The sequence below is a fragment of the Artibeus jamaicensis genome, unplaced genomic scaffold (genome assembly GCF_021234435.1).
Source record: "Artibeus jamaicensis isolate MK-2021 breed Jamaican fruit bat unplaced genomic scaffold, CSHL_Jam_final contig_387, whole genome shotgun sequence".
Lineage (NCBI taxonomy): Eukaryota > Metazoa > Chordata > Mammalia > Chiroptera > Phyllostomidae > Artibeus > Artibeus jamaicensis.
This window is the reverse complement of record NW_026521812.1, coordinates 4,158,246-4,182,567: the sequence shown is the minus strand read 5'-3', so window position 1 is coordinate 4,182,567 and position 24,322 is coordinate 4,158,246. Positions and strand designations below refer to the sequence as shown.

Here is a 24,322-nt window from a genome sequence, read left to right as displayed (position 1 = left end):
TCTATTGAGGTTCAAGTCACTGTGACTTTCCTGACGGGAGCTCCTGGTAAAGGAGGCAGCCTCCACTTGGAGGAAGCATGTGGAGTTCTGGACTCATCCCCTCCTGGCGCGGATGCCAGGTGCACTCCTTTCGAGTCAAACTGAACACCTGGCTCGTGGTGACTTGAACCTCTTCAGACCGATATTTTCACTTTGGAATGGTATAGCTCATACTCAGTGAGTAACAAGGTGGGAAGGGTCCAACAAGCTTCAACAAGGTGATGATATGGTCAGGAGTGCAACTGGGCTGGCGCTAGCAGTATCTTCTTCACAGGTGGTTCCGTTAAGTGCGATCCCCTGATGGATTGTCTAAACTGAAACCTAATGGTATCCACTGGGGCTGCTGGGGCTGTTCAGCCTCACCATCAGCTATGCAGAATGGATATTGTCTCTGCTCAGTGTGCAGAATCCAAGGCAGTTCTCATAGCGCTGGCCAATACTTCCCTTAATGGATCTTGTTATATATTTACTGTCTCTGGGAATGTTGCCAGTGACCTAGTTGTTTGGTCTGCCACTTGAAAAACTACCAACTGGCAGATTAAAAACATCCCTCTTGGGGGCCACAAGCTGTGGAAATGGTTAAGCTGTCAGGGTCATTCAGGAAGACACTTATGGCGAGTACCTATTCTTTGATGAGAACCAACTGGAATCAAGTTGCTGGTTCAGCTGCACCAACCACATCGCCGCCGTTGCTGCCTAGATTCATTACTGTACTGGACTCACGGCACACCCCTAGTCACAGACAGGAAGTAGAGCGCTCTGTATTTCAGATGCAGGGGTGACAAGCGTAGATCAGTAACCCCTGCCAACAGAAGACCTGTTTGTCTCAGTGAGGGAAGATGTTTTACAGGTATTTACTCCTGCCATCCCTGAGAGATTGACAGCATTGAACGCCCCTCCCCCCAGCAACTGGCACTGGTGCTTCACTGCGACTAACACTTTGTTGGGTTATGCTTTTTCCTGTTCATTGCAATCAGCTAACTCCAGCCATACCACTGTGACCCTTGAAACTGATCTACAAATAGAAGTACGACATTGGTCCAGCTTCTGTCACAGAAGTCAGAAGGCAAGATATTCAGTGGCCCTTCCCTGCTTCCTGTTATCCACAGGCATTTCATATTATTGAGTTTTGGAATAGTTTCCTTAAAACCAGCTCAAATATTTATAATGCTGCCTTCCTGACCACACTGTGGTCCATGTTCATTAATAAGGCAGTTTGGTGGTTATGGAGTCCAGCTGGCCCAATTACACATCATCTCTCAGCCACTTCCTGGGTTATGATCACAATGACAGGGGTGAGAGGCTGTATCAAATTTTACATTTTGAAAATTTGAGTTATCAACCTCATCATTTATAGACATGATGAGTCTTTCTTTCCCCTAATAGCTACCCTAAACAACCCTGTTTGGTATACCCTCTGGGTGGCAGCCTAGTCAAAAGGGTTTGCAACAAAGGATTCAAACTTATTCTAATTCAGCCACTTGAATTTTCTTGTTGGATTGAATCAGCCTAGATTGAATGATATTGATCACTTGATAGAGTAAACTGCTCTCTGAGTCTCCCTAAAGCGGACCTTATAAGCAAAGTGGGGAACATATGAGCCTGTGTAAAGTTAATAAAAATGGCCTTGGCCCACTTGCATATGACGTTTCTGATGAAAGGTATCTGTGCAAGTAGGGGATGATTGGAAAGATACAAAGCTGTAGCAACTGAAACCTGATGCATGGTTTCATAGAGATGGGGCGGAGCAATAGGTCTGAATGTGTAGATGGAAAACCTTAAACCCAGGAGGTGCAGTGGTCAGAAAACATTCATGATTTGTCTTGCAGAGTAGCTCTGCAAGACAGAAAATCTTAGAGCATTCCTTTTGAAGGCAAACGTCCCCCCTACTGTTAGAAGCATCTGAAATTTAACTGACTTCGGGCTCTGCTGCCTCCAACAGCTCTGACATGATTTGAACACCACTTCCCTTAACCTCACCAAGTCTGTAAGCCACGGCAGAGAGTGACCCATCTTCTTCACCACTCAGGCAAAGGCCTATAAACACCTTTAGATGTTTTCCCTATCACACCCAGAGTTATTATTCATTCATTCTGTGGGTCAGATAAATGTGACTCGTTAGTGGTGTGGACAAACAGAGGTTGAACTGAATGGTCCCCCAAACAAGTTTTGGGGGCTGCACTGGGAGTCTTAAGGCTCATCAACTGCTAGAAGCCACAGTGGAGACACCATCCACCTGTGCCTTCCCAACTGACGTCAATTCCACTTGTAGGCCCCAACAGTGGTAAAAACCACTTTCTCTCTGGAGTCTTTGTGTGCATCTTGGAACTGTACTTACTGTGTAGAAAACTTTTATGTTAGGTATGTCGTAAGAGAGTTCACATGTTTGAGGATTATAGATCATATACTCATCAAACGTGGTGTTCCATACAAATTAAAGCTACCCTTGGTCACTTGGAGAATTTTCATGGAGGGGTAACTGACTCATAATTTATGTGTGCCCTGTGGGTCATTATTTCTATCTCTAATTAGAAAAGGTGATACCAAATTTGTTCTGATGGTAGCTGAAGTAATCAATGCCAGCACTTTGGCCCTGGAATGCATTCATCCCAGGCTCAACTCATTAGCCATGGTTGATATACATGACAGAATTGTCCTGGAGTTCCTCTTATGGGACACGTTGGTATCTGCAGACCATGTGGAAAGGCCAACACAGAAACTTACAGATAAAGCCACCTGGCTGTCTAAAGGCTGACTTTGGTGGTTGATGGGACCTGTTGAGCTGATTTGGTCTAGTACTCTGGGGCACTTGGTTGAGGTCAGTTCTTGATGTTGGTCTAAGCCTGTTGCTCAGATAAATTTAGATATAGAGCTGGAGATAAGGAAGGACCCAATGACTCAGGTTTCTGGCTTTATTTAGAAGAAAAATATTGGACAGTAAAGGTAGGATTGGTGGAGAAGTAATAGAGCCTAGCACTAAGACATGTTAAAGTTTGATATGGTTGTGAGATATTTATATAGAGATCTAAATTAATAGTATCTGAGCATTTGGAATTTAGAGGATGGATCCAGGGAGGTGATAACGATTTGGGAATCTACAGCATATAGATGGTATTTAAGACATGGGAATTACGTGAATTATCTAGGGAGGAAGCACAGAACTTTATTGGCTTAGGACCCACCTCCACCTGACTGGTTACCACTTGGCTCTTGGATGTAGTTGGATTTGTCAGCCTTGACAGAAAAAGAAGGAAGAATATTAAACAAATGGCAAATATAATTACTTCATTGATTACTGTGTGGTGTTTGTTATACAATGGCATGGACACAATTTGCTAAATGTTTGTTTAAAAATAGGCAATTAGGTTTTGAGTTTTATATTCTCATATAAATACCACATCAGTAACTTGGCTAAGGAGGCTGTTATAAATTTGTGGTGGCTGTTTAGTTTTGGTTCCATATGGTCTTTTTCAAACCAACAATTTAAGAGGTTATTGTACCTACAGAAATTTTAATTTTTTTCTCCATTCTCCATGGTTTGAAGTTGTCAGAATTTATCAGTGCACCTTTGTTTTCTTTTGTTTGCCCATGTTGGCTGTTGCATCTCTAGATTTCTAATATCTTTGGGACTTTTTACAAAGCCATCTTATAGTCATTTAGTCAATAATGAGAAGTAGCAGGAAATACTATATATAAGAGCCTAGAGTCATTTTATGACTTTGGAGAAGGAGGGTGCTCGATAGATTACTAGACAATAAACGAAAATGATGCAGGGAAAATAAAGGAGAGGAGTACAAAAGCCGTCCACCTTGTGCTGTTTATGGAGAATGAGCAGTAATGGCGACCGTGAAGGATGCACCCCACGAAACTGCAGTAACTGGCTGACGTTCTCAAAAATGTGTTGTTATTTCTACCAAACCTATAAGGTGTCCTCATTGATTAAATTAATCTTGTTTTGTGCGTCACTTTGAAGAATGTCTGTGCACTTACCAAATGCTAGTATAGCACCATCATGGCGCAAGTCGCTGCTGTAGTGTGTCAGCTGTCAGCTGTCCACAGTAGCTTCACTTTTATCAGAATGTGGGGCTGGCCTCATGGATCACACTGAAATCCCTGACAGGTAGACTTGAAGGAACTAGAGAGAATTTTTTAGGGTCAAAATGTCATTTTCAGTATTTTTAAACATTGCTTTTTTATGGTTCTAGGAATACTTTGAGGCCCTGATGTTGGCTGAAATAAAGATCATATTTCTCATCAGAAAAAGCGTACTTATTTGTACTCTTTAAGAAATGAAACTACAAATAACATTTGTTTTCATGTTTGCATTTCCCTATTTACAAAGTTTTCACCACCCACAGCTCATTTCCCCTGCCAGTACCCCCGCTCCCTCCTCAAGATGGGCGAGAACATTATCACCCGGTCAGCCCTCTTCACTTCATGAAGAATTTATTTTGTGCTCTTCAAGGTATTAGGTTTGGTCCGTGGGTCTCTATTATAACAGGATCAGACATAGATGTTGCTCCAGTGAGTGTTTCTTGAGCTTTTGACAATTTAGAAACTATTGAGTGACTTATAATCCCTTAAGAAAGTAGCCATTTCAGAGCATATTCTGTTGGATTTAAGAATTTAAATTTGTACCACAGTACTCAAGAAGCTGTAATCACTTGGGATTCGGCTGCAAAGACATTACTCTCAGTGATCGTAACAATACCAGGAATAAAGAACTGGGCTGTCAAAATTGTGTCTCTGAAATAATTAATTAGCCCATCTTATTAACTCTGATAGAGCCAGGCAGCTGTCAAGTAAGTACTGTAGTGGCACCAAAGCCGGGGTTGAACATGTGCTGCAGGTGGAATGTTCGAGCTGATTCAGTTTAGCAGCAGCAGCAGCAGCAGCAGCAGCAGCAGCAGCAGCCGCAGCCGCAGCCGCCTGTACTGTGGGGAGACAGCGCCGTCTTCAGTTTCTAAGGGCGCTGAGTTTTTTGTGCTGCCCAAACCTGAAATAGGTAATAGCTTTTCACTCAGTTCCTCTCTTGAAAACGAAAAGGACTTCAAGAAACACTTGTGCTGCAAATGACTCAGAATGAGGTATTTTTACTCCTTGGCACTGCAGGTCTTTATCTGAACTCTTTGCCTCACTGCATCATTTCGAGTCTCACTTGTAAAGATCAAGAAAAAAGAAAAGAAAAAGGAATCATCCCAGAATTATGTAGACAATTTGGAGGCAGTAATTCCCATAATGCCTGTAAATGCTAAATTGAAATGTTGTAGGAGGAACTTATGACATGAGTTTAATCTTTCTTTTGACATCTCTGAGACACATTTTTAAAGTGATGAATTGGAAAAGTTAGAGATTATTGTCTTCTCTAAAGAACACAGTTCTTTTTTTATAAGCTATTAGATAAGAGGGAACCTCACTGCCAGAGAATAAACTTGTTTGCATTATCCTTTCTCTTGACTTTAGCTCTTCTTGTTTCTCATTTCATTAGAACATTACATATCTCTTTTTCCATAAACATGAAAGGCTTTATTTTAGAAAATACTTTATATAAAATGATAACACTTCTATGTGAGCATTTCTAACTGTGTGTGTTCATCCCTTCCTCTACCTCAAATAAAAACACATAAAAATCTAATCACATAAGAATGTCTGTAATGATCTCGCCACTTTGTCAGCATATGTGTGTGTGTTTAGGAGAATACAACTTTTGTGCCTAAAGGAGAGATATAGTGATGAAAGTGCACTCTTACAGGCCTTCTCCCTCATCCCCCCCCCCAAAAAAAGTGATCAAACAACAGAAAATGTTGGTCAGGAACTTTAACTGAGTACCAAAGCTTATTTACTCCTTATTTAAATCAGTATCATTCCTTAACTTACCATGAAGTATTTTCTCTGCAGAAATTTTTGTTTTAGAAGAATTTAAAGTAAAATTTGCTTTTAGAAAATGTAATGCAGGGATTTAACTCTTTGAGTAGCTACCCCAGTGTTTTGTGAATGTGTCACCAGACAGCAGGTTGATAGCCTAGGAATCAGGATAAATGCTGTACCTTGGATTCCACTGAAAGACAGGAGCTGTTCATGGGGGTGACCCCTGACGGCAAGTCATCGTACTATAAGAGAAGGTCGTGGAAAACCATTGGTCTGAGCCAAGAGTGTTTACTCTCCAGCTCTCCTCCTCGTTAACCTAAATAACTGCACTGCTTCTGGAGCCCGGAGGTTCATGCCAGAGAGAGGTGTTTTTTAAGGCTATCTGGATATTGGTTAGAGACAATAAACCTCTCAGAGTGTTCCGTAATCCTCTAACCGGGTTTCATTCTACTCACACTGGAGAGTGGAATTTATTGGCTGTTGAACTTCACACACACGCACACACACAACTTGCTTCCAAATAAAACTGGAATTAGTTTCAGGTTTTTGGACTTTGAATGAGGTAAGTTGTATTTAGCTTTTGATTGAAGCATTATAATCATTATTATGTTACATGGTAAGTCATACTTCTAAGTTTAGTCAGTTCTAGCTCAGAGAAAAGTACTAGTTAAAATAAGTTGTATGGATTTTTTCTCAGTTTTGGCACAAGGATGATAGAAGCAATACGTACATAAAAATTGAGCAAGTAGGTTAGCATAGAGAAAATCCCCAATTCTGCCTTTGTTGAAACTTGTAAATACATTTGTCTTTACTTTATGAAGTTTAACTACTAGAACTAGATTTTGTTAATGCTCGAAGCAATGCAGGTGATTCAATATTTGACAGTTAATATATTACATTTATTAGGAAATTTTCATAGTTGACTTTGAGGAGTTTTCCCTTATAGGTACATGCTGCAGGATTTTAAAGATTAATACCAGCTATTTAAATGGAAGGTGTTTTAGAGAATTTTCATTTTGAAATTTTGTGCTGAATTTAGATTTTTTCATTAGATTTCAAATATAGTTATCTCAATGGTGAGTGTTTTATATTTTTAAGAGGGCAAATATTTCTACTTATGCAACTTTATTATTTTTTTCCTAAAACTTAATATAAGATCAAGTTTAATTTTAATTCAAAACATTATTTCTGGTTGGTTTTACCTTCGTTTGGATGTGTACTTGAGCATGTGCTTTGATTTAAAAACTTTACACAGAAGCCTTTGGCAGCTCTGGCTTAAATTGTTTAAACAGTTTTATATCTTTGAATCTCATGAAGAAAGAGTGTGAATTGCAGTTTTGCTGTATCCAGAGGCTAAAGTGTGGGTGAATTGTCACAAAAATTACAGTATCTTAAAGATTTCTTTCATCCAAGACAACCGAGAAGAGCTCCGCTCTGTTAGCACTATTACATTATTCTTGTGAGAAAAACACAATTCAGGAGGAGAAAATATCCTCTAATGCTAAGTCTCTGTGAAAACTGATTTACTGCCAGAGTTAGATTGTTTAGGGAACCTGTTTGAAGAAAGGGAGGATGAATTATCACAGCCAATAAGTTTTCCAGTTTGGTTTCCAGGGTCTACTGAGCATCAGTCAGCACTATCCAGTTTCCTGCTCCCTTTCTTACTTGCAGTTACTGCTCTCTGAATCCTGTGTAATTGAATCGTGATCTTGCACTACCTTCTTTTGCTTTTTGAGTGTTCATTGTTTGTCAGAAGTTTTCCAAGCTACTAAAATGTTATTTATCAAGAATAGCAAAAAACCCCAAATACCAATAACCATATAATGCTTTGTTTTATAACTTCTTAAAGAGAGAAAGGGAAGGAGAGAGGGAGGGTAGGAGAGAGGGAGAGAGAGAAAGGCCAGTGTTTTCATCTCTACTGTTAGTTTTCTCTTTATCCCTCCTAGTTCTTTATAAATTACTGTCCTTAGAGTTTTTAAATCGTTTGATCTGACTCTTGGAGCACATAGCGGGCGGCAGAAGGAAGGTGGCTCTATGTGTCCGAGGGCAGCGAGCGTCTCACATTCTGCTTTGGGGAAATGGTGCAAGCCAGTTCTGAAGGTAATGCAGCTGCTGAAGAAATGCAAAAGCCAGATGACTTCATAAGGGTGTCTATTGAGGAAGCCAGGATAAATTGTCCTTAGAACCCGCTCTCAGAAAGCCATTTTAATTGAGGTCAAAGAGGAAAAAATCGTAAGTATATCTCAATTATTTATTAGGTTTATCTAGAATGAGACCTTCACTGCAGAGAGACCTGATCTATAATTTCTGTGCTATTTATTTAACCCTTGAGTTTAACCACCGTGTGGATCTATTTTATACTGAGACCGTGGAGAGAACTTATTTCATTCTGGATGGCAGACAAATATTTACAGTCACAAAAACTGTGAAATTATCTAAGTGTCTCTTCATCTAATGAATCAGTTTTTGAATTTAAAAAGGCTTATAATAAATTGCATAGATTTTAATTTAATAAGTACAATGAATGGTACTACTTTGCCTTACCACACGTTATCTGTATGTGTTAATATCCTTCCTAGGGAGCTGTTCTGTCATAGGCCCTTAGCTTGTAGGTGGTTCACAGTGTTGCTTTAGTTTGACAGAAAACCTCCTCCAATAGAAGAAACCCCAAAATTTGTGTTTTTTAGTGTGAAATTATACCAGATCTAGTTTTATTAACTCTGCTAAGAAGAATTTCATTTTAGGATTAAAACCTGAGGAAAGGTGACTTATAAGCTTTTTATAACAATTGTTATGCAAAATAGAATTAAGATATGAACTACTTTAGATTTTTAAACTCAAAAATGTACTAAAATAGTGTTAAAATATCAGCTTAAAAGGCAGCATGCTACAAATCCATTTTTTATCTTCTTGCATACATTTTAATTTAAAAATAAAAAACTTGATGCCAACACCCCAGAATTTTCTTCTTATAAAAGTTGCTGTTTGAGTGGAAGATTGAGAATCTAAAATTCATCAAATTAAAAAATATAGATGTTTTTATATCCTTATTTTAACCACATGCTATGCCAGAAATATTTGCATCAATGAAAGTTAATCATTTGTTTATAAATACATACTGATATGTACTGTTCAATTTTAAATTGACTTTAATTAACTTTATTGTTTACATTTTATCCATCAATTTGCTTTTAAAATTAGAGAATTTCTCAAATTTTCTTAAGAGTAATTGTAATACCATTGGTCAAGTGGAAAGTTTTTATATATTTGCTGAAAATATGTTTTAAAGTTTATATATATATGTATTCAAACCTAAAAGAGATTTTAACTGAAACTTTTACTAAAACTTTTGCATATAAATTCAATAATTATGTACTAATAAACCAGACTATCTCTATATTAATTATCATTGAAGTTGAAAAGGTCAGTTACCAATTATAAGTAATAGACAGTGGTATTAGGTATGCTGGTATGTTACACAATGATTGATATTTATGCTTTAAAACAAATGCTAGCCAATCTGTGCCTCTGGCTAAATTCTTTTGAAGTTTCATGACTAAGATGAGCCGAATCTGTTGCGTGGTAGAGGGCTGTGCTTTCTGAGGGCCTGTGTGCTTGGCAGGTCATGATAAATGGGGAAGCTTTTCTTAACCTTGTGGTCAACGCATTCCAATATCTCAAAAAGGAAAAAAATAACCAGAAAGATATAGAAGACATTGCCTAAAATTTCAGTAGCAAGATTTTGCTATTTAAGGAATAGGGTCAATTCTCAAAATTATTTTTAAAGCATTATTTGTATGAATTCATAAATCTTCACTTGCGTAAAGGGAAATCAAAAGCTAAATATTTTGATATTTAATACTAGTGAAATTACTCTTCCCTAGTTCAATGAGGAAATGTACAGTGGAGTTAGTAATTTGAATTTAATTGCAGTAGATTTACCAAATTAACATAATGCTCAATAAATTTTAGCTCTTGGTTTAGAATTGAATGTTCCACTTCACTTTTTTGTTGTTTCAATTCTATTGTGTATCTGGTGACACCCAGGTCTGTAAGGAAACACGTGAGCAAAGGTGCAAAGGAGACGAAGCTACATATATGAGTAAATATCTCTTAGCTGTTCATACTGTACATTTGTGAGAAAAAATTCTTTGAACACTTAGCTGTCACGTGTATGCAGAGTGTTGCAGCTGAACGGTCTAGTCCTGTTTCAAACCTGGGGGGAGTGGAGGACTTTCATATGAGCTGTAATGTGATATGTTAAGGCATCTTATGGTTCCTTTTGTGGCATTTTAAGTACTGTGTTACCTTTGATATAGTCCCTTTTGGGTAATAATGAAAAACGTACCACTAGAAGGAGTTTGAACATTTCCTGAGTATTTCATATAATATATTTGGAGTTTATGGCAGGTGACAAAGGACTATGGCATAATTAAGGAGAAAACGTGCTTCAGAATTTTACAAGTTTATGTGGTTTGACATTTGATTTAATAGGTATATACTATGCAAAAATAATTATGCTCTGTTTGTGAGTCATTATTATATGTTGCTTTTAAAATATATCTAACCTTGCGATGAACTCTCAACTAACGTGGACACTGTTGTGACAGTTGTAGTTGATGAAGAGTTACAGCCTAGAGGATCTTTTACATTTAAAAATGGAACTTCTCTCCAGTGAGCAATGTTGTATAACATCCCTCCCCTAAACCTGGGTCCTGGTAATTAAGGTCTTGTCCAACCCAGTCCAATACTAGAGGGGTAAAATAATTTGTACTTTAGGTTTTTGGTGGTGGATCTTTATTGATTAAACTTCTGCCCTACTACTCACAGCATATGTGTTTATTTTATTACTCATGCTGTTAAAGACGGAGTATTCAGTTGTACCTTTCTTTGTACTTTAACAGTTAAAGATGGTTATGGCAATTTTTCTTTGAACTACATTCGACGCAGGCTTCCAGTGATGCAGTAGCGTTAACTCACTGTTAGAACAAGTAAGTGGTAGCTTGGGCTTTTCGAAACTGATACTGTGTCTGGGAAGGGGGAGAAGCCTGGGTAAGCAATGATAAAGAGGCTGAAAAGGGATACACTAAGAAAAAAGAGAAGTAAAGAAACTTCCCTAAGTCCGTGAAAAGGATTTCAGAAATGTACAAATTTTAGAGCTGCAAAAGTTTTGTTTCTAAGAAGGAATGACACTTTATGAAAGTAGTTTTAGACTATTTAGTCATTAGGTTTTTACAAAACCTATCTCCAGACTTTAGTTTTTTGACTGCCATTGGCAAAATAACATTATATATTTTTGAAAAATCTTCCAAATTTGTATGGGCATATTAAACAGATATATTTTTAAAATTCTATCTGACAACCTTTATGTTCCAGAATTTTTTAGATGGCTTTGAGTTTTTAGAAGTCAAGAATTGAGTTGAAATGTACAAAAATGTAAAGCCGGTCTGGCTGAGAAGCGTGGAGGTGTGTCGATGGAAGCCAGTTTACATTGCGTCTCCCCCTGTCCGCCTCTGTGTGCGTCCGGCAACGGAGCCGTTCTATGCTGATCTCAACATAAACCATAGTTACTTGGCTGCACAAAGAATCGTAGGTTATCTCGCTAAAGTTATCTCACTTTATGCTAAGTTCCATTCATGTAAATTTAGAAAAAGAACATATGTTTTTGTCACTGTTCTAAGTAAATAAGCATTAGAATAACTTTTGACAAAAGCTTCTATTGAAAAAATTATATATTCTGTCAAATAGCCCAGCTAGAATTATTTAACTCAATATTTAAGTTAATTCATATATCTACTTTTATATTTTCTTGGTTCAGTTACGATAGGTATTCTGAAGTAAAATTGAAAGAAAGATATTTATTTAATTCTACTGACCCAAGAACAGGATGATCTAGGGAGCCCATGAAACTCTGATTATCCATGGGTTCAAATGACTTTTAAAAAGTAAATGTGTTAAAAAGGTCATCTAACTGAAATGTATAAATCAGAGCATAATTTACATTACTAGATTAAAGGTGGTATAATTATAAGAAAATGCTTTATATTTTCGTTAAGTAACATAAAATTTAAATATGACTAACTTCTAAGTATTAGAAAATATGAATAAAGCCATATACCGACTGATGGTAAAAGAAGTCTCTTATTTTCACTAAACCAGAACCTAACGGTAATTCATTCTGTTTTATCAGACAATTGTTGACAACAATTTGTCTGACTTAGTCATGAAATACATTTTATAGAATATACAGTAATATATAAACTAGGCTTTGATATGCTAGAGTATTTTTATAAATATTATTCAGTCAGATTCACATTTAGGAGTATTTGCATTTGAAGTCAATCAAAGCTGACAATCTAATTTACACTATATTTTCTATACAGTGCAGTGAAAAACTAAAGATTTTCTTAAATATCACCTGTAAAAATAAGTATCATAAATCAGTCCTTACATTAGCACACTTTCATTTTTCAAATTTTTATTTTGGAAGTATAGTGTCAGAATTAACCTTTTATTATCACTGTATCCTGTGTTCTAAGATAGTCATTAAAGTTTATTTCAAAACAAAATGAAGTTACCAAAAAGTCTTCTAAAAATGTCTTTTTCCATTATTCAATCCTTTACTTTTTTATTGTTGTTAATGTTTCAGGACTTATAAACAACAAGATTAAGTAGAAAATAGTTGGGATAATTGGTTCCAGCTTTTTAAGATGGAGGATAAGGTCAAAGAAACCTCTTCTTTTTTTGCAGATTTTTATGAGTTAATTATGTTTTTACTTCTTACAAAAGTTAATTCATATGAAACATCATAAGCTTCTTATAGCATCATAGTTAGAAAATATGAAAAAGTCCAAGGTAATTTTTATACTTAAATATAATAGTTGTAATATAACATATTCTAGAGATTATATTTTCCACATTTATTTTCCAGACATTGAAATTTTTCATATTCCCTACACCAATCCCACATACTTTATAATTTATTTTAAAAGTACAATTTTTTAAGTACAATTACAGTTACATTCAACATTATTTTATATTAGTTTCAGGTGAAAAAGTACAGTTTCTGTTACTCAGGTACATACAGCCTGAAACACTTGAAGAGTGGGTGGGATTGTCAAATAAGAACAAGAATTTTCTGTAAATGTCTAATGTAATAACACTGACCAATCTTCTCTACTTTTTTCCACTCCTTGTTCTCTTGATTCTCACCACTGCTGACATTGTATTCATTGTTTACCTGTTTACTTATTTACTGTATGTCTCCCTCACTGGAGTGCATGATTAATGCGGTCAGGTTACCATGGGTCTGGGTTAGTGCTGTTCCACAGAAATATGGTGGAAGCCACAAGTGTTTTGAACTTTCTAGTAGCTGCATTAGAAAAGTAAAAAGAAACAGAGAATTTATTTTATTTAACCCATGAGATCTAAAATATTATTTTATTTCTCAATATAAAATATTGAGATTTTTTAATATTCTTTTTCATACAAATTCTTTGAACTCCCATGTGCTTTTTTGCACTTATAGTACATCTCAGTTTGGACTAGCCACATTTCAAGGACTAACAGCCATGTGTGCCTAGTGGTAGTTCTGTTGGACTACTCAGGTCTAGTTCATGTCCATTTCTAGAATGGTCTCTAGTATACCCAAGGTATTCAGTAAGCCTTGTTGAATAAGTGGGTCTTGCTATTTCAGACATGAAACAACAAGATAATGGAAGTTGTTTTTCACATTAGATGTTTTTTGCAGTTGTTTGGGTGGTGGATGTTAGAGGTATTTGGATATTTTCTTTAGAACATTTCACTCTATTTACATACAATTTAATGTTATTAGTGCTTGATAAAAACTGGTTTCTTAAGTAACCCAGTTTAAAAGATTTGCTTAATAGTTGATATAAGAAGTAACTGGTTCTTCTTTAAAAAGAATTCCATGGAATGTTTCAACTCAGTTTTCTTTTTTTAAAAGATCTAATAAAAGCAATTGGCAAATCTATCATAGGCAAGAAAGAAAGGCTTGAGGTATAGCATTCAGTCCTGATTTCACCCCTGATTTCATCCTGTCCCAGCTGTGGGACATTGAACTGGAATTTTAACCTTAGTTTTCTTTGAGCTTTAGTTTTCTCATTTGTAAATGGAGGGTTTCATCCATCATCTCTGTCCTCATAGATTAAATGAGATTGCATATGTACATAGTCCAGCACAGTGGGTGGAAAAGAGTAATTGCTTAACAAAGAGCGATAATTATTATTGTAATGCAGTGAAAATTGAACTTTTAAATACTAAGATTTTTTTCATCTTAATTTTAAATATTTTAGTTTATATGTTTATGAATTTTAGATTCCTAACATATAGTGGTTAAACTGCCTTTTTTATAAATGTTGATTTGAAGTTTACTACAGAAATTGCTTTTTGATTAATTTTTTGGTTTTTAATATTGACATCTGTGAATTGAAGAAAACCAAGTATGTACCTAAGCATTGTGCCTCACATGTAACAAACACTAAAAATTTTTAGATATTATTTATTTATTGGTTTCTTTCTAAATCACTGTTTTGATTAATTTATATGTTTGCTATATACTAATAATGAGCTTAAAAGAGTTAAATTTTTTATTTATTTTTCTGCTTTAATGTTGCATGTACTTTAATAACATTATGTAGGATTAAAATTCACAATCATGCAGCCACTTTAATGCATTTAACACAGGTCATCTTTCCCCTCCTGATGGTTTTTGCCCACCTCCTCCTGTGTGTCTTATGAAAACTAGGGTTTGGATTTAAATTGCGGGCATGAAATTTCACTTCATTTCTTGGCCTGCTTGCTTCAACTTTGTTCAGAACAAGTTCAGAACTAAATTGGTGGTCATTGAAGACAGAAGGTTCTATATATTTTATAATAATATTCTTTCTTCAATAGCATATATGTTTCAGCAGTCACCATTTAATGAAGTGTTGCTGATCTCTCAAATGGGAGGGTGTGTTCAAATTTAGGTAAAACTTTCCATCTGGCTTCTAATTTCGTGTTCAAGACACTATAAACATATAACTTTCTTAATGATTCATTTAACTTTTCTCCATCAATTTAGAAATAAGATAGGATTTTGAAGTGTTTTAAAGTCATAAGTTTCCCTTTTTTTGGTTTTTGGTATTCCTAAAAAAGTTTTCGAGGATAGATTAAAACATCAGGTCATTTTCTACTTTATACTTTGCCTCAGTCAATAACAATATACTGTCAATTCTTTCTCAGAAATATCTGTCAACAACATCCTCTCAACTCTTTTCTTGTGGCCCTGTCTTAATTCGGGTCTTTAGCATCTCTCATGCTGGACTGAATTATGCACTTAGTAAACTAGTATTCAGGGATGATCTTTGTCCACTTGAGTGACAGTAACAAAATACCTCAGACTAGCTAGTTTGTAAATAACGGAATTTTATTTCTCATAGTTCTGGAGTGTGGAAAGTCCAAGAACAAGACACCAGCATTGTTGTGTCTGTGAGAGCCCACCTTCTCGTTCACAGCCAGCTCCCTGCTGTCTTCAGTGGTAGAAGGGTTAGGGAGTGCTGTAGGGCCTCCTTTATAAGAGCATTAATCCCATTCATAAAGGCTCCACCTTCTTGATCTAAGAACCTCCCAAAGGCCCAAATTTCTTATCTTTGAAGGTTAGAATTTCAACATATGAATTCAAGGAGGATACAAACATTTAGACCATGGCAAGACACATCTACTTAAGTTTGGGGATGTAGTGATGTCCAAAAAATCAGTGCCATCTCTGCAGTCATAGAACTTGTACCTTGCTTTTCCATTAGGCTTTTATCTGTTTTGGAGCCCTCGCCTGTACTCCTTCCACACTAGCTTCTATACCATATCTATGCAGTCTATTTCTTAAAACTCTTAAGCAGTCTTCGCTGGCCCAAGATTATACTGTGGTACCTTAGTACTTGTTAATTTGTTCCTGAACTCACAGTGAGTGCTGAACCCAACAAGTACCAAATGATGAAGCATTTTCTCTTGCAAGGCAGCTTCATGACTCAGGCAAGTTTTAGTAAGTGCAACAAATCCTGAGCAAGCATGGCATGCTGAAACATTTTTTTTCTCATCAAAATGCAACGAGTACAGGGTTTGACTGGTTCTGAAGCTGATGAGTACTGAGGTATGACTGTATTCCAGATTCTTTACCATGTATAAGGTCTTCATAATATGCTTCCTCTGGCAAACCCCATGATGTTGAAACACCTGCTTTTCTTTGAGGCCTATATCCTTTAAGACCTGGTTCAGAAGTCACTTCCTTTGCTGCCATCCCCATCTTCCTCTGACTGGGGTAGATTGTCCTCTGAACACCCACAACACTGTCTGACCTCTCCTGCAGTAGTCATGGTTTCCTAAATATCATTCTGCCCTCATTTGACCATGAACAAATGAATGAACATCTTAAAAAGAATTACTTTGTGTAATGCATAGTTCTTATACTATCTGAGAGAGTATCTATACTTCAGTATTTTATCACACATTTATTACCTGTGGATCTAGGACTCTGTGAGTAGGAGATGGTAAGTAATCAATAGGTGTGTCCTCTGCCATTACGATTACTGCTTTGAGAAAATATTAAAATAATCAGAACTTTCTGATAATTATTTTGGGAATGATGTTTTATATAGCATGGGTATTAAAGAAAAAATTCCTTGTCTTTTTAACCTTAGGAAGCTTGTCTGGTTCTCACTCTTGCCTGGGAGCATCTGCCTAGTTTGTCTATGTGGTCTGCAGCTTTTTCAGTCAGTCCCGAAGTCAAGTCACTGTAGTCTTGGGGAAAGCGACATTCACTTTGGGATGATTTCTGCATATTCACTGGGCAGTTCATGTACTTTATGGTGATGAATCATAGGAATGAACCACTAGGAAAGAAGGGTTTTATTTTGGTTTCCTTCCTTGTTAGTTTTTCTATTTCATGGAAAAAATGTTAATAGACGTAAGACTTTTGTGGGTTTTGTAGTAAATTCTATGTTGACATTTTAAGAAAAGTATTTCCTTTTTTCTTTTTTTTAAACTAATTACTCTTGGAAACATTCCTTCACCCTTCCATCTCATGGCTCTGAATTCCATTAAGAGCATAGAAAATGTTACAAATAAGGGAATCTCTTTGCTAATCAGTTTTATTTTTATATTGTATAAATGTATACGCAGGATGTAAAAGAGAGTACCCTTAATCAAGCAAATAATTTGTTTCTCAGGTTATAAAAATGTCTTGGCTTAGAATTAATAGCAAAAGACAGATTTTTGAAAGTATAGGGGTTTTCTGTGTTTGTTTAAGCATTCTTCTGAGTCAAAGGAGGGAAGAATTACCTGTGTGTCAAAAAGACAATGTGGTATCTTTAGAATTCAGAGCATGTGCTTCAGTGATGCCACTTCTACTGCAGTTCATACCACGGGGTGTATTCAGTACACTCATCTGTCATTTCCAAGCTACACATTAGAATTTAAGATGCCTTGTATTTGTTAGGTTGTGTGGATAAACTGTGGTAATATAGACACCCAGAGTACGTGACCATGGGCTTGGAAATGTATATTGTTAGTGCTTCATATCAACTAAAGGACTTTTGAAATTGACTCTACTTTATATATACTATACCATTAAGACCATAATGAGCATAAGTACCTGTGCTTGCAGTTAAATTGCGAAAAATGGCTTTGTGCTTTGCCTTATTGTAGAGAATGTGTTGCACAATGTTGTGCAGAAATGGATAGCATGTCCTTGAAGTAAGTTATTTTCATTCTTTACCTTTTGTGGGTTAAAAACCACAAAGTTGAAATATAGTCTGCAAAATATACTGCAAATATATGTGAGAAGTCCATGAGCCATGTTGAAACTTAATTAATATGCTGAGAAATATATAAAACATACAGCCACTGGATTGAGAAAATGAAAATTAATATATGAATGTTTTAGCTAACACCGTGCTTTGCCTCCAGAACCTGGTGTTTATTATTGTGTGCTTTAGTAGGAGACAGAAGTAGTACCGATTGAGAAAACATTTCTTAGTGAATTGAGAACAGTATGGCTTTCCAGTTTCTAAGTAGGAAACCTGGTTCTTTGGTTTCTTTGTTCCTAGTTAAGCTAGTCCCGAGCTATTTTAGCTGAACATTTTATATACTAATGGAGTCTAGGGAAGTGCCTTTGGCAGCTGTTCATGGGAAAATAATGAAATACCCTATTTAGTACTGCATGCTGCCGCTGTAAAATGGGGAGAGTATTTTATAGAGATCTCAGTGAACAGAGCTGTATCCACTTTAAGTTTAATAAGTATGTGAACCTGAGTGAGGAAGTTGTATTTTCGTATGGGAATAACTAGTATTCTTTTCTTACAGGTAAAGAAAACGTGCACAGATTCAGATGTTTCAGAACCTCAGAATTCCAGGTACAGTAAAATAGAGGCCAAGACTTTCTAAGAAAAATTGCAATTTTAAAGAACTAGTAAGATGTTATATTCTAGATACAGCTGTGATTTGAAATACTGAGTTTCTTTAAGAGCTTAATCTTTGCAGAAATTGTGTATTATACTGATTAGGGTGCCATGAATCATTATATTAATAAAAAGGATAATGATTAAAATCAGCTTTAAAGACTAATAGCAGGAACATCGCCGGAAGTACCGGAGGACATCTTCCCTTGGCATTCATTATTTTACCTTTGCCTTCATTTTTCTTACGAATCTTATCAAGTATTTGCACCTGACATTTTGCCACAAACTCAGTAACTTCCAAATCTGTGTTTACCAAAATAACTGTAATGTTTCTTTTCTTTCTTAATCAAACACTTCTAGATTTTATAAATGCTGTCAAATTGGAAAAATCAAAATTAACTTGACATTTTCTTCTTGGTTATTTGGCGTCCATAGAGATGATGAATTAAAGGGGTCAGGCTGCCATATACAGGAATTTCTAGTTGCTTGGTGTCAGATCAGATGCCCAAAAGGTTTTTCAGGCCTACGTATTTTCATTTCAAGATCCAGAACCTCAATTTGAAATAGAAAAGTGAAAGTATTATAAGAATCATTGCCATAGTAAACATATATTCCTAATGTGATATTAATGATATACCTTAACTTACTGCATTAAGACATTTGTATTTAGTGGTGAGATGGGTCTTAGTTTATTTGATCCTACTTGCTCCAGCATAGGACATACATAGTGATTTGCTTTGTGCAATAAAATAGCACAGCTCTAGGTAAAGGGTTAATAACTGCCATACATTCTTCTTGGACAACAGTACATGTTCATACAGTCCCTTTCTAAGGGACTAATAAATCTGTGACTTATTATTTAAGTAATTAGATAATTTTTGCAAGCTGCTGCTCTTAGGGGTTACTAAGAAAAAACAGAACAATATCATCATTCTTATTTTTACTATTTCATATCAAAATATTTTACCCTTCAAGCCACTTGAGATTTTTGGCCTGATAATATTATGCTTAAATAAATTAACCAAGCAGAAAGCCACCAAGCTGATTGTGTTCACAGTTGATATCAGTAAGTCAAAGAAGAAACAGAGTTTAGAGCTCAGTGTGTGTAAACCTAGAATTAGAACAGGAAATCCCAGGTGATATGGCCTTAGAAGTGCAATTTTGTTTTTAAGGCAAATGGTGGCTATTTTAAAGGACTATTTAAAATATATTTTATCTTTTTATAATATTTATCAGATATTTAATATATAATGTTAATATATTAATACATATTATGTGATATATATTCATTGAAAAGTAGCTTGACTTCCTAAAAACTAGCAGATGGTTGCTGTGATTAACTTTCTATAAGCAAGGTAAAATTAGAAAAATTAATTTCTGAGGATAGTAAAACGTGATATCAAAAACAAACAAAGCAATACTTACACGTTAAATACAGCTGGAAAGACCTCAGGTGAGCTAGAATCACCTATTGGTTCAAGGTTGCCCAGAGACTTTGGTAGTAGCTGGTCTCTCCTAACCTCTGGTGCAAGAGACAGTCTCCATCCCCTAATAGTGTCTGTAACATAAAGATGTGACTACTCTTGGATTCTCTGTTTATTCATGAGTGTTAGGTATTGAAGTGCCAAAACCAGCACTTAATTACTGCAATGATGGAATACCAAGAAGAAACTAAAAATACACTGAAGAATATTCTGCACAAAATGCACACAATAACTTATTAAAGTTAGTGAATCAAGGAATGCCAATAACCGTATTTTGCATGTATGGCCTGTTTTGAGGTTCAGCTTTATAACCCTTCAAAAAATACCCCACACCAAAATGCCTTTATTATAGACTCTCACAGCATTGCTTTAGTATGTACAATACATATGTGGCTGCATTCTATTTTAGTTATTAAAAACCACAGATGTTCAGATATTCATTCTTTCTCTCTCTCTCCCTCTCCCTGCACCTTCCCCACCTCCCATGCATGTGTGTGTTTGCAAGTGGAAGAGAGGGAGGGAGGGAAAGAGAGAGAGAGAGATTCAGATAAAGATTTAAAAGCATAGGCTAGATAATCCTATTCTAAACAAATACAAAGTGAAGAACAGAGCTCCAAATGAAATACTGTATCAGCATAAAATGCATGCAAGCTGGAGACCCACTGCCTTATAAAATGCTGGCTCACTTGGAACCAAAACTAATGTCACTCACTTCTGTAACTAGCTTTATAGTATGTTGGTTTTGGATTTGAAAAGATTAGAATGAACACAGATGGAAAGTGTTTTTACAGTAGGGAAGTAATTAAATTGGGTGTGGAGAATTTGTCAGGAAAATTCTTGGAGTGACATGTGTGTATCAGCAAATTCTTTGTCTTGTTTGGCCCTAATTCTTCTTTTGGAAAAAAAAACAAAAATGCTTAAGCTGCATATGTGACTGGTACGTGAAGGAAAGAGAACTTGCAAACCCATGCAATGGAAGTAAGGTAAAAATGCCTTCTTCAGAATGACATACTGAAAGTGAAACATTAAGGATAGTGTTTTCTCAGGTTCATAAAACTGTATTGAACTTGATGTCATATGGGAAAGTATGCAATGTGCTTCTAGAAAAATTGATACTTCTCTTATTTTTACCTTTCTCTGTGTTGCCTACTATGCCTGTCCAGAGTATAGTATTGTTGGTCTTTGTTTCTAAAAGTAATGTTGACCATACAATATGTGCATGAGAAAATGAAAATATTTACTTCTCTCGTACTTTACCACACCCTAAAATTATTTACTAGATAGACCATCTTAAAAACACATAAGCTGAAATATTTTATGTTCATTCATGGCGAGTTTATTCAGCAAATTTGTGTCTCATTTGAGTCATCACTGAAAACACATTGATCTTCTTGAGTTTTACTATATTAGCTTCTGGACCAGTGAAGTTTATAGCAGAAGTTTGTTTAGGTTTTACATTTTGGGTAACTCTTTTGCTTTCAGTCCTTTTTATTTCTGAGAGCAGTTGAGGGAGTAATTTATTTTATTCTTTAATTGCATTCTTGGCAAATAGTCTTAGAGTGCATACATGTTAAAATAGTCCCCATAATATCTGAATGATTTATTTGGCAAAAATTGAGTTACTCTTTACTTTTTCCTTGTGAGGCCACTAATTAGTGGCCTTGGAGCGTTTTCACCAAGATGAGATGAAAAACACAGAAAGAAAATAAAACTCGAATCAGGCAATTTTGTTTTAAAGTCATTCTGTAATTAAGGAGTGAATGGAAATAATTTGGTGAAACTGGGTTGCAAAGTGACTTGTAAGAAATGTATCACTTCCTTTGTATTACTACTTCATCTCGCCCTGGCCAGGGTACCGCTAAGGGAGAGAGCATCGAAATGTAGGAAGTACATATGGTGCATATGAACAAAGATGATAGTTTTCCATCTCGAATAAAAGATGCTTCTGGGAGTAATGGTGAAGGAAGACTCTTCCCCACTTTAAAAGTTAAAGAAATTGGGTTTTCTGAGAACTGAGTGGTTGCCTGAAATCAACAAGGTCTCGGCCATGTACTGTGAGTTCTTGCCCTAGTCTATCCTAACTTTAGAATTATCAAGAGAAAGGCAGAACACTCTCCTGCTTTTAAAGTATCATTGGAGTGAATCCCTCTTCAATATCTAGTAATTCCAAGAGCCTCAGGAAGTTTATCTATTCAGTGTCCATGTGTAAAAACTTTAAAAATAGAATGTTTTCATTTTATGTAAATAGGTATAATATAGCAATGTTATATTTAAGATATTAAGTTATACGTGTTTATTCGCTAGTAAGATAATTATTGCAATACTTCCAGAATTCAGAAATGTTTATCTGCATATAATTTTCTATCAAAAATTAAATGCTGCATTTTTCCTACCAGTGAAAATGGAGGACCCCTTTGTGAAAACATGCACAGTATCTCACTGTGTCGAATGAGAGGCTTAGCTGGCCCAATGTCCTATCCCTAAGAAGCCTCAAAAATTATTACTAGAGGGTTACATGTTCTCAATCTTGAAAAGTTTAGCATGTAGCACCAATAAAATTATGTACTCCCAGTAACATAATCTAGCTGTACATTCCATGGGGTTACTTAAGCATTTCTTGGACTTAGTCATTTTACTAGCATACACTATCTTTTAAATTGAAGAACCCAGAAAATCACTAATCGTAATACAAAATAATAATTCATCCCTTATAATCATTTGAAACTACCTCTTTCAAGTTATATCCTTTCCCTGAAAATGATAGATGATTAACAGATATTCTAAGAGTGCAGTCTAATTCTCCTGTTTCAGAATTTGAAGAGGAAGACCATGGTAACTCAATCTCTATATGAAATGGTTTAGTTAACCTGAACCAGTTATAACTTCATTGTTTTCTTTCTGATCTCGAGAGCATTTTGTCTCATTTCAAAGCCTGGCTTCATGCGGACGCCTGTCTGGTCGCTTTATCACTCTGCCTAGCCTTCGCTGGAGGTTTTCTCAATCTGTTTCGCCTTCCCTGGTGCACGTTGACAGATTCCTACAGGTGTGGGAGCAGCTGGGATTCTGAGTACGAGTGAACGATAAGTTCTGGTGTTGCTGCTAATCGTGTCCTCATTTTCTGGGATGTCTTGACCCTTTTGGTCATGGTAGCATATTAAGTTGATTTCCTCAGATAATTGCTTACAGTGTCTGCTAAATCCCTGATATCGGCGAACATTGAAGATTTAAAGAACAGTCTCAAAACTTAGACTATTGTCTCCTAAATGCCTTAACATATATATCTCTGATTAGCCTTTTCCAGTGGCTCACAGACGCCATCCTCCTCCTTCCATAGAGGCTGGACTGCTCCATCCCCCTCCGTGCTGCCTTTTCCCTCCCGTCTTCACTCTCCTACTTAGTGTTAACTCCTCCTGCAGACCTTTGCTCTTCCCTGCTTGGCCCACTGCTCAGTGTCACCATCAGAGGACAGCCTGGCATCACGTGCCTGTCCTTCAGACGTGCTTCATTTGAGCAAAACACTACACTCTAAGCTCCACAGGGGGAGGGATTATATTTGCTTTCTTTTATTTCCTGTTGTATCATTACTATATAGCTCAGGGCTTGCCTAGCATGCAGATCCTCACTGGTAAGTGAATAAGTAACTCCCCTGCATATACAAATCCAGTTTGCAATCTCTCTTGGAATATTTGTAACTACAAATCCCTGTTACACTTTTATTAGGGATTTATTTTTACTATTTCAAACTCCTCTTGTGGAAGAAAAAAATGTGATTATTACATTCCCTACTCCAATATCATTCTTTCTAGTGGTAATATTCTCAGTTGTCCTGCCTCAGAACTTGAGAGTAATCTTTGATGAATTCTTCTCTTTTTCCCCCCAAATCTTGTTGGTTACAGTTGCACTTAATTTTCCTTTGCTGTTTTGAATCTCCTCACCCTTCCCTTTTCTACTGCCACTAGGAAAGTTCAAGCTCTCATTCCTTTACCTCTGAATTAATACAACAAATCTCCATGTGATCCTCAGGTATTGACCTTGCATTTCTCTTCCACCAGGCTGTTGGATGAGCCTGTTGTAATGGCACTTTTTCTGGGGAGTTGCCCTGTTCATTGATCAGGCAGACAGTATTTAGTAGATGTTTATAGTATTTATTCACAGATGCATGAACAAATAACTTAAACATAAACCTGTCTGCCAGAGGTAAAAATGAGGACAGACACTGTTTGTATCTAAGTGTTGTCCGTAAGAGGTCAGGGATTTATATGGGCCACCAGTAATCTACTCTCCGATTGCCTTTATTCTAATCTGTCAGATGTTCATTTAATTCCATTTCATATTCTTCCTTTAGTCCTAAACTGACATAAATGTACATAAGACTAACACAGGTCCCAGAAAATACATTACAGGAAAAAATACCAGTTACATAGGTACTTTGGTTTTCATTCTTTCCTTCTCCTGCCCCATTTCCTACACAGATCT

At 36.2% G+C, this 24,322-nt stretch overlaps 1 protein-coding gene across 5 annotated transcripts in view; it reads left to right on the top strand.

The window, feature by feature from the left end:
* Positions 1 to 24,322, top strand: part of EYA4 (EYA transcriptional coactivator and phosphatase 4) — a 250,553-nt gene that overhangs the window by 111,717 nt on the left and 114,514 nt on the right. For all 5 annotated transcript variants that reach the window (XM_037132776.2, XM_037132775.2, XM_037132773.2 and 2 more), the window contains exon 3: positions 18,268 to 18,317. In XM_037132776.2, the coding sequence (XP_036988671.2) occupies positions 18,268 to 18,317 (50 nt within the window). The remainder of the gene's footprint in view (positions 1 to 18,267; positions 18,318 to 24,322) is intronic.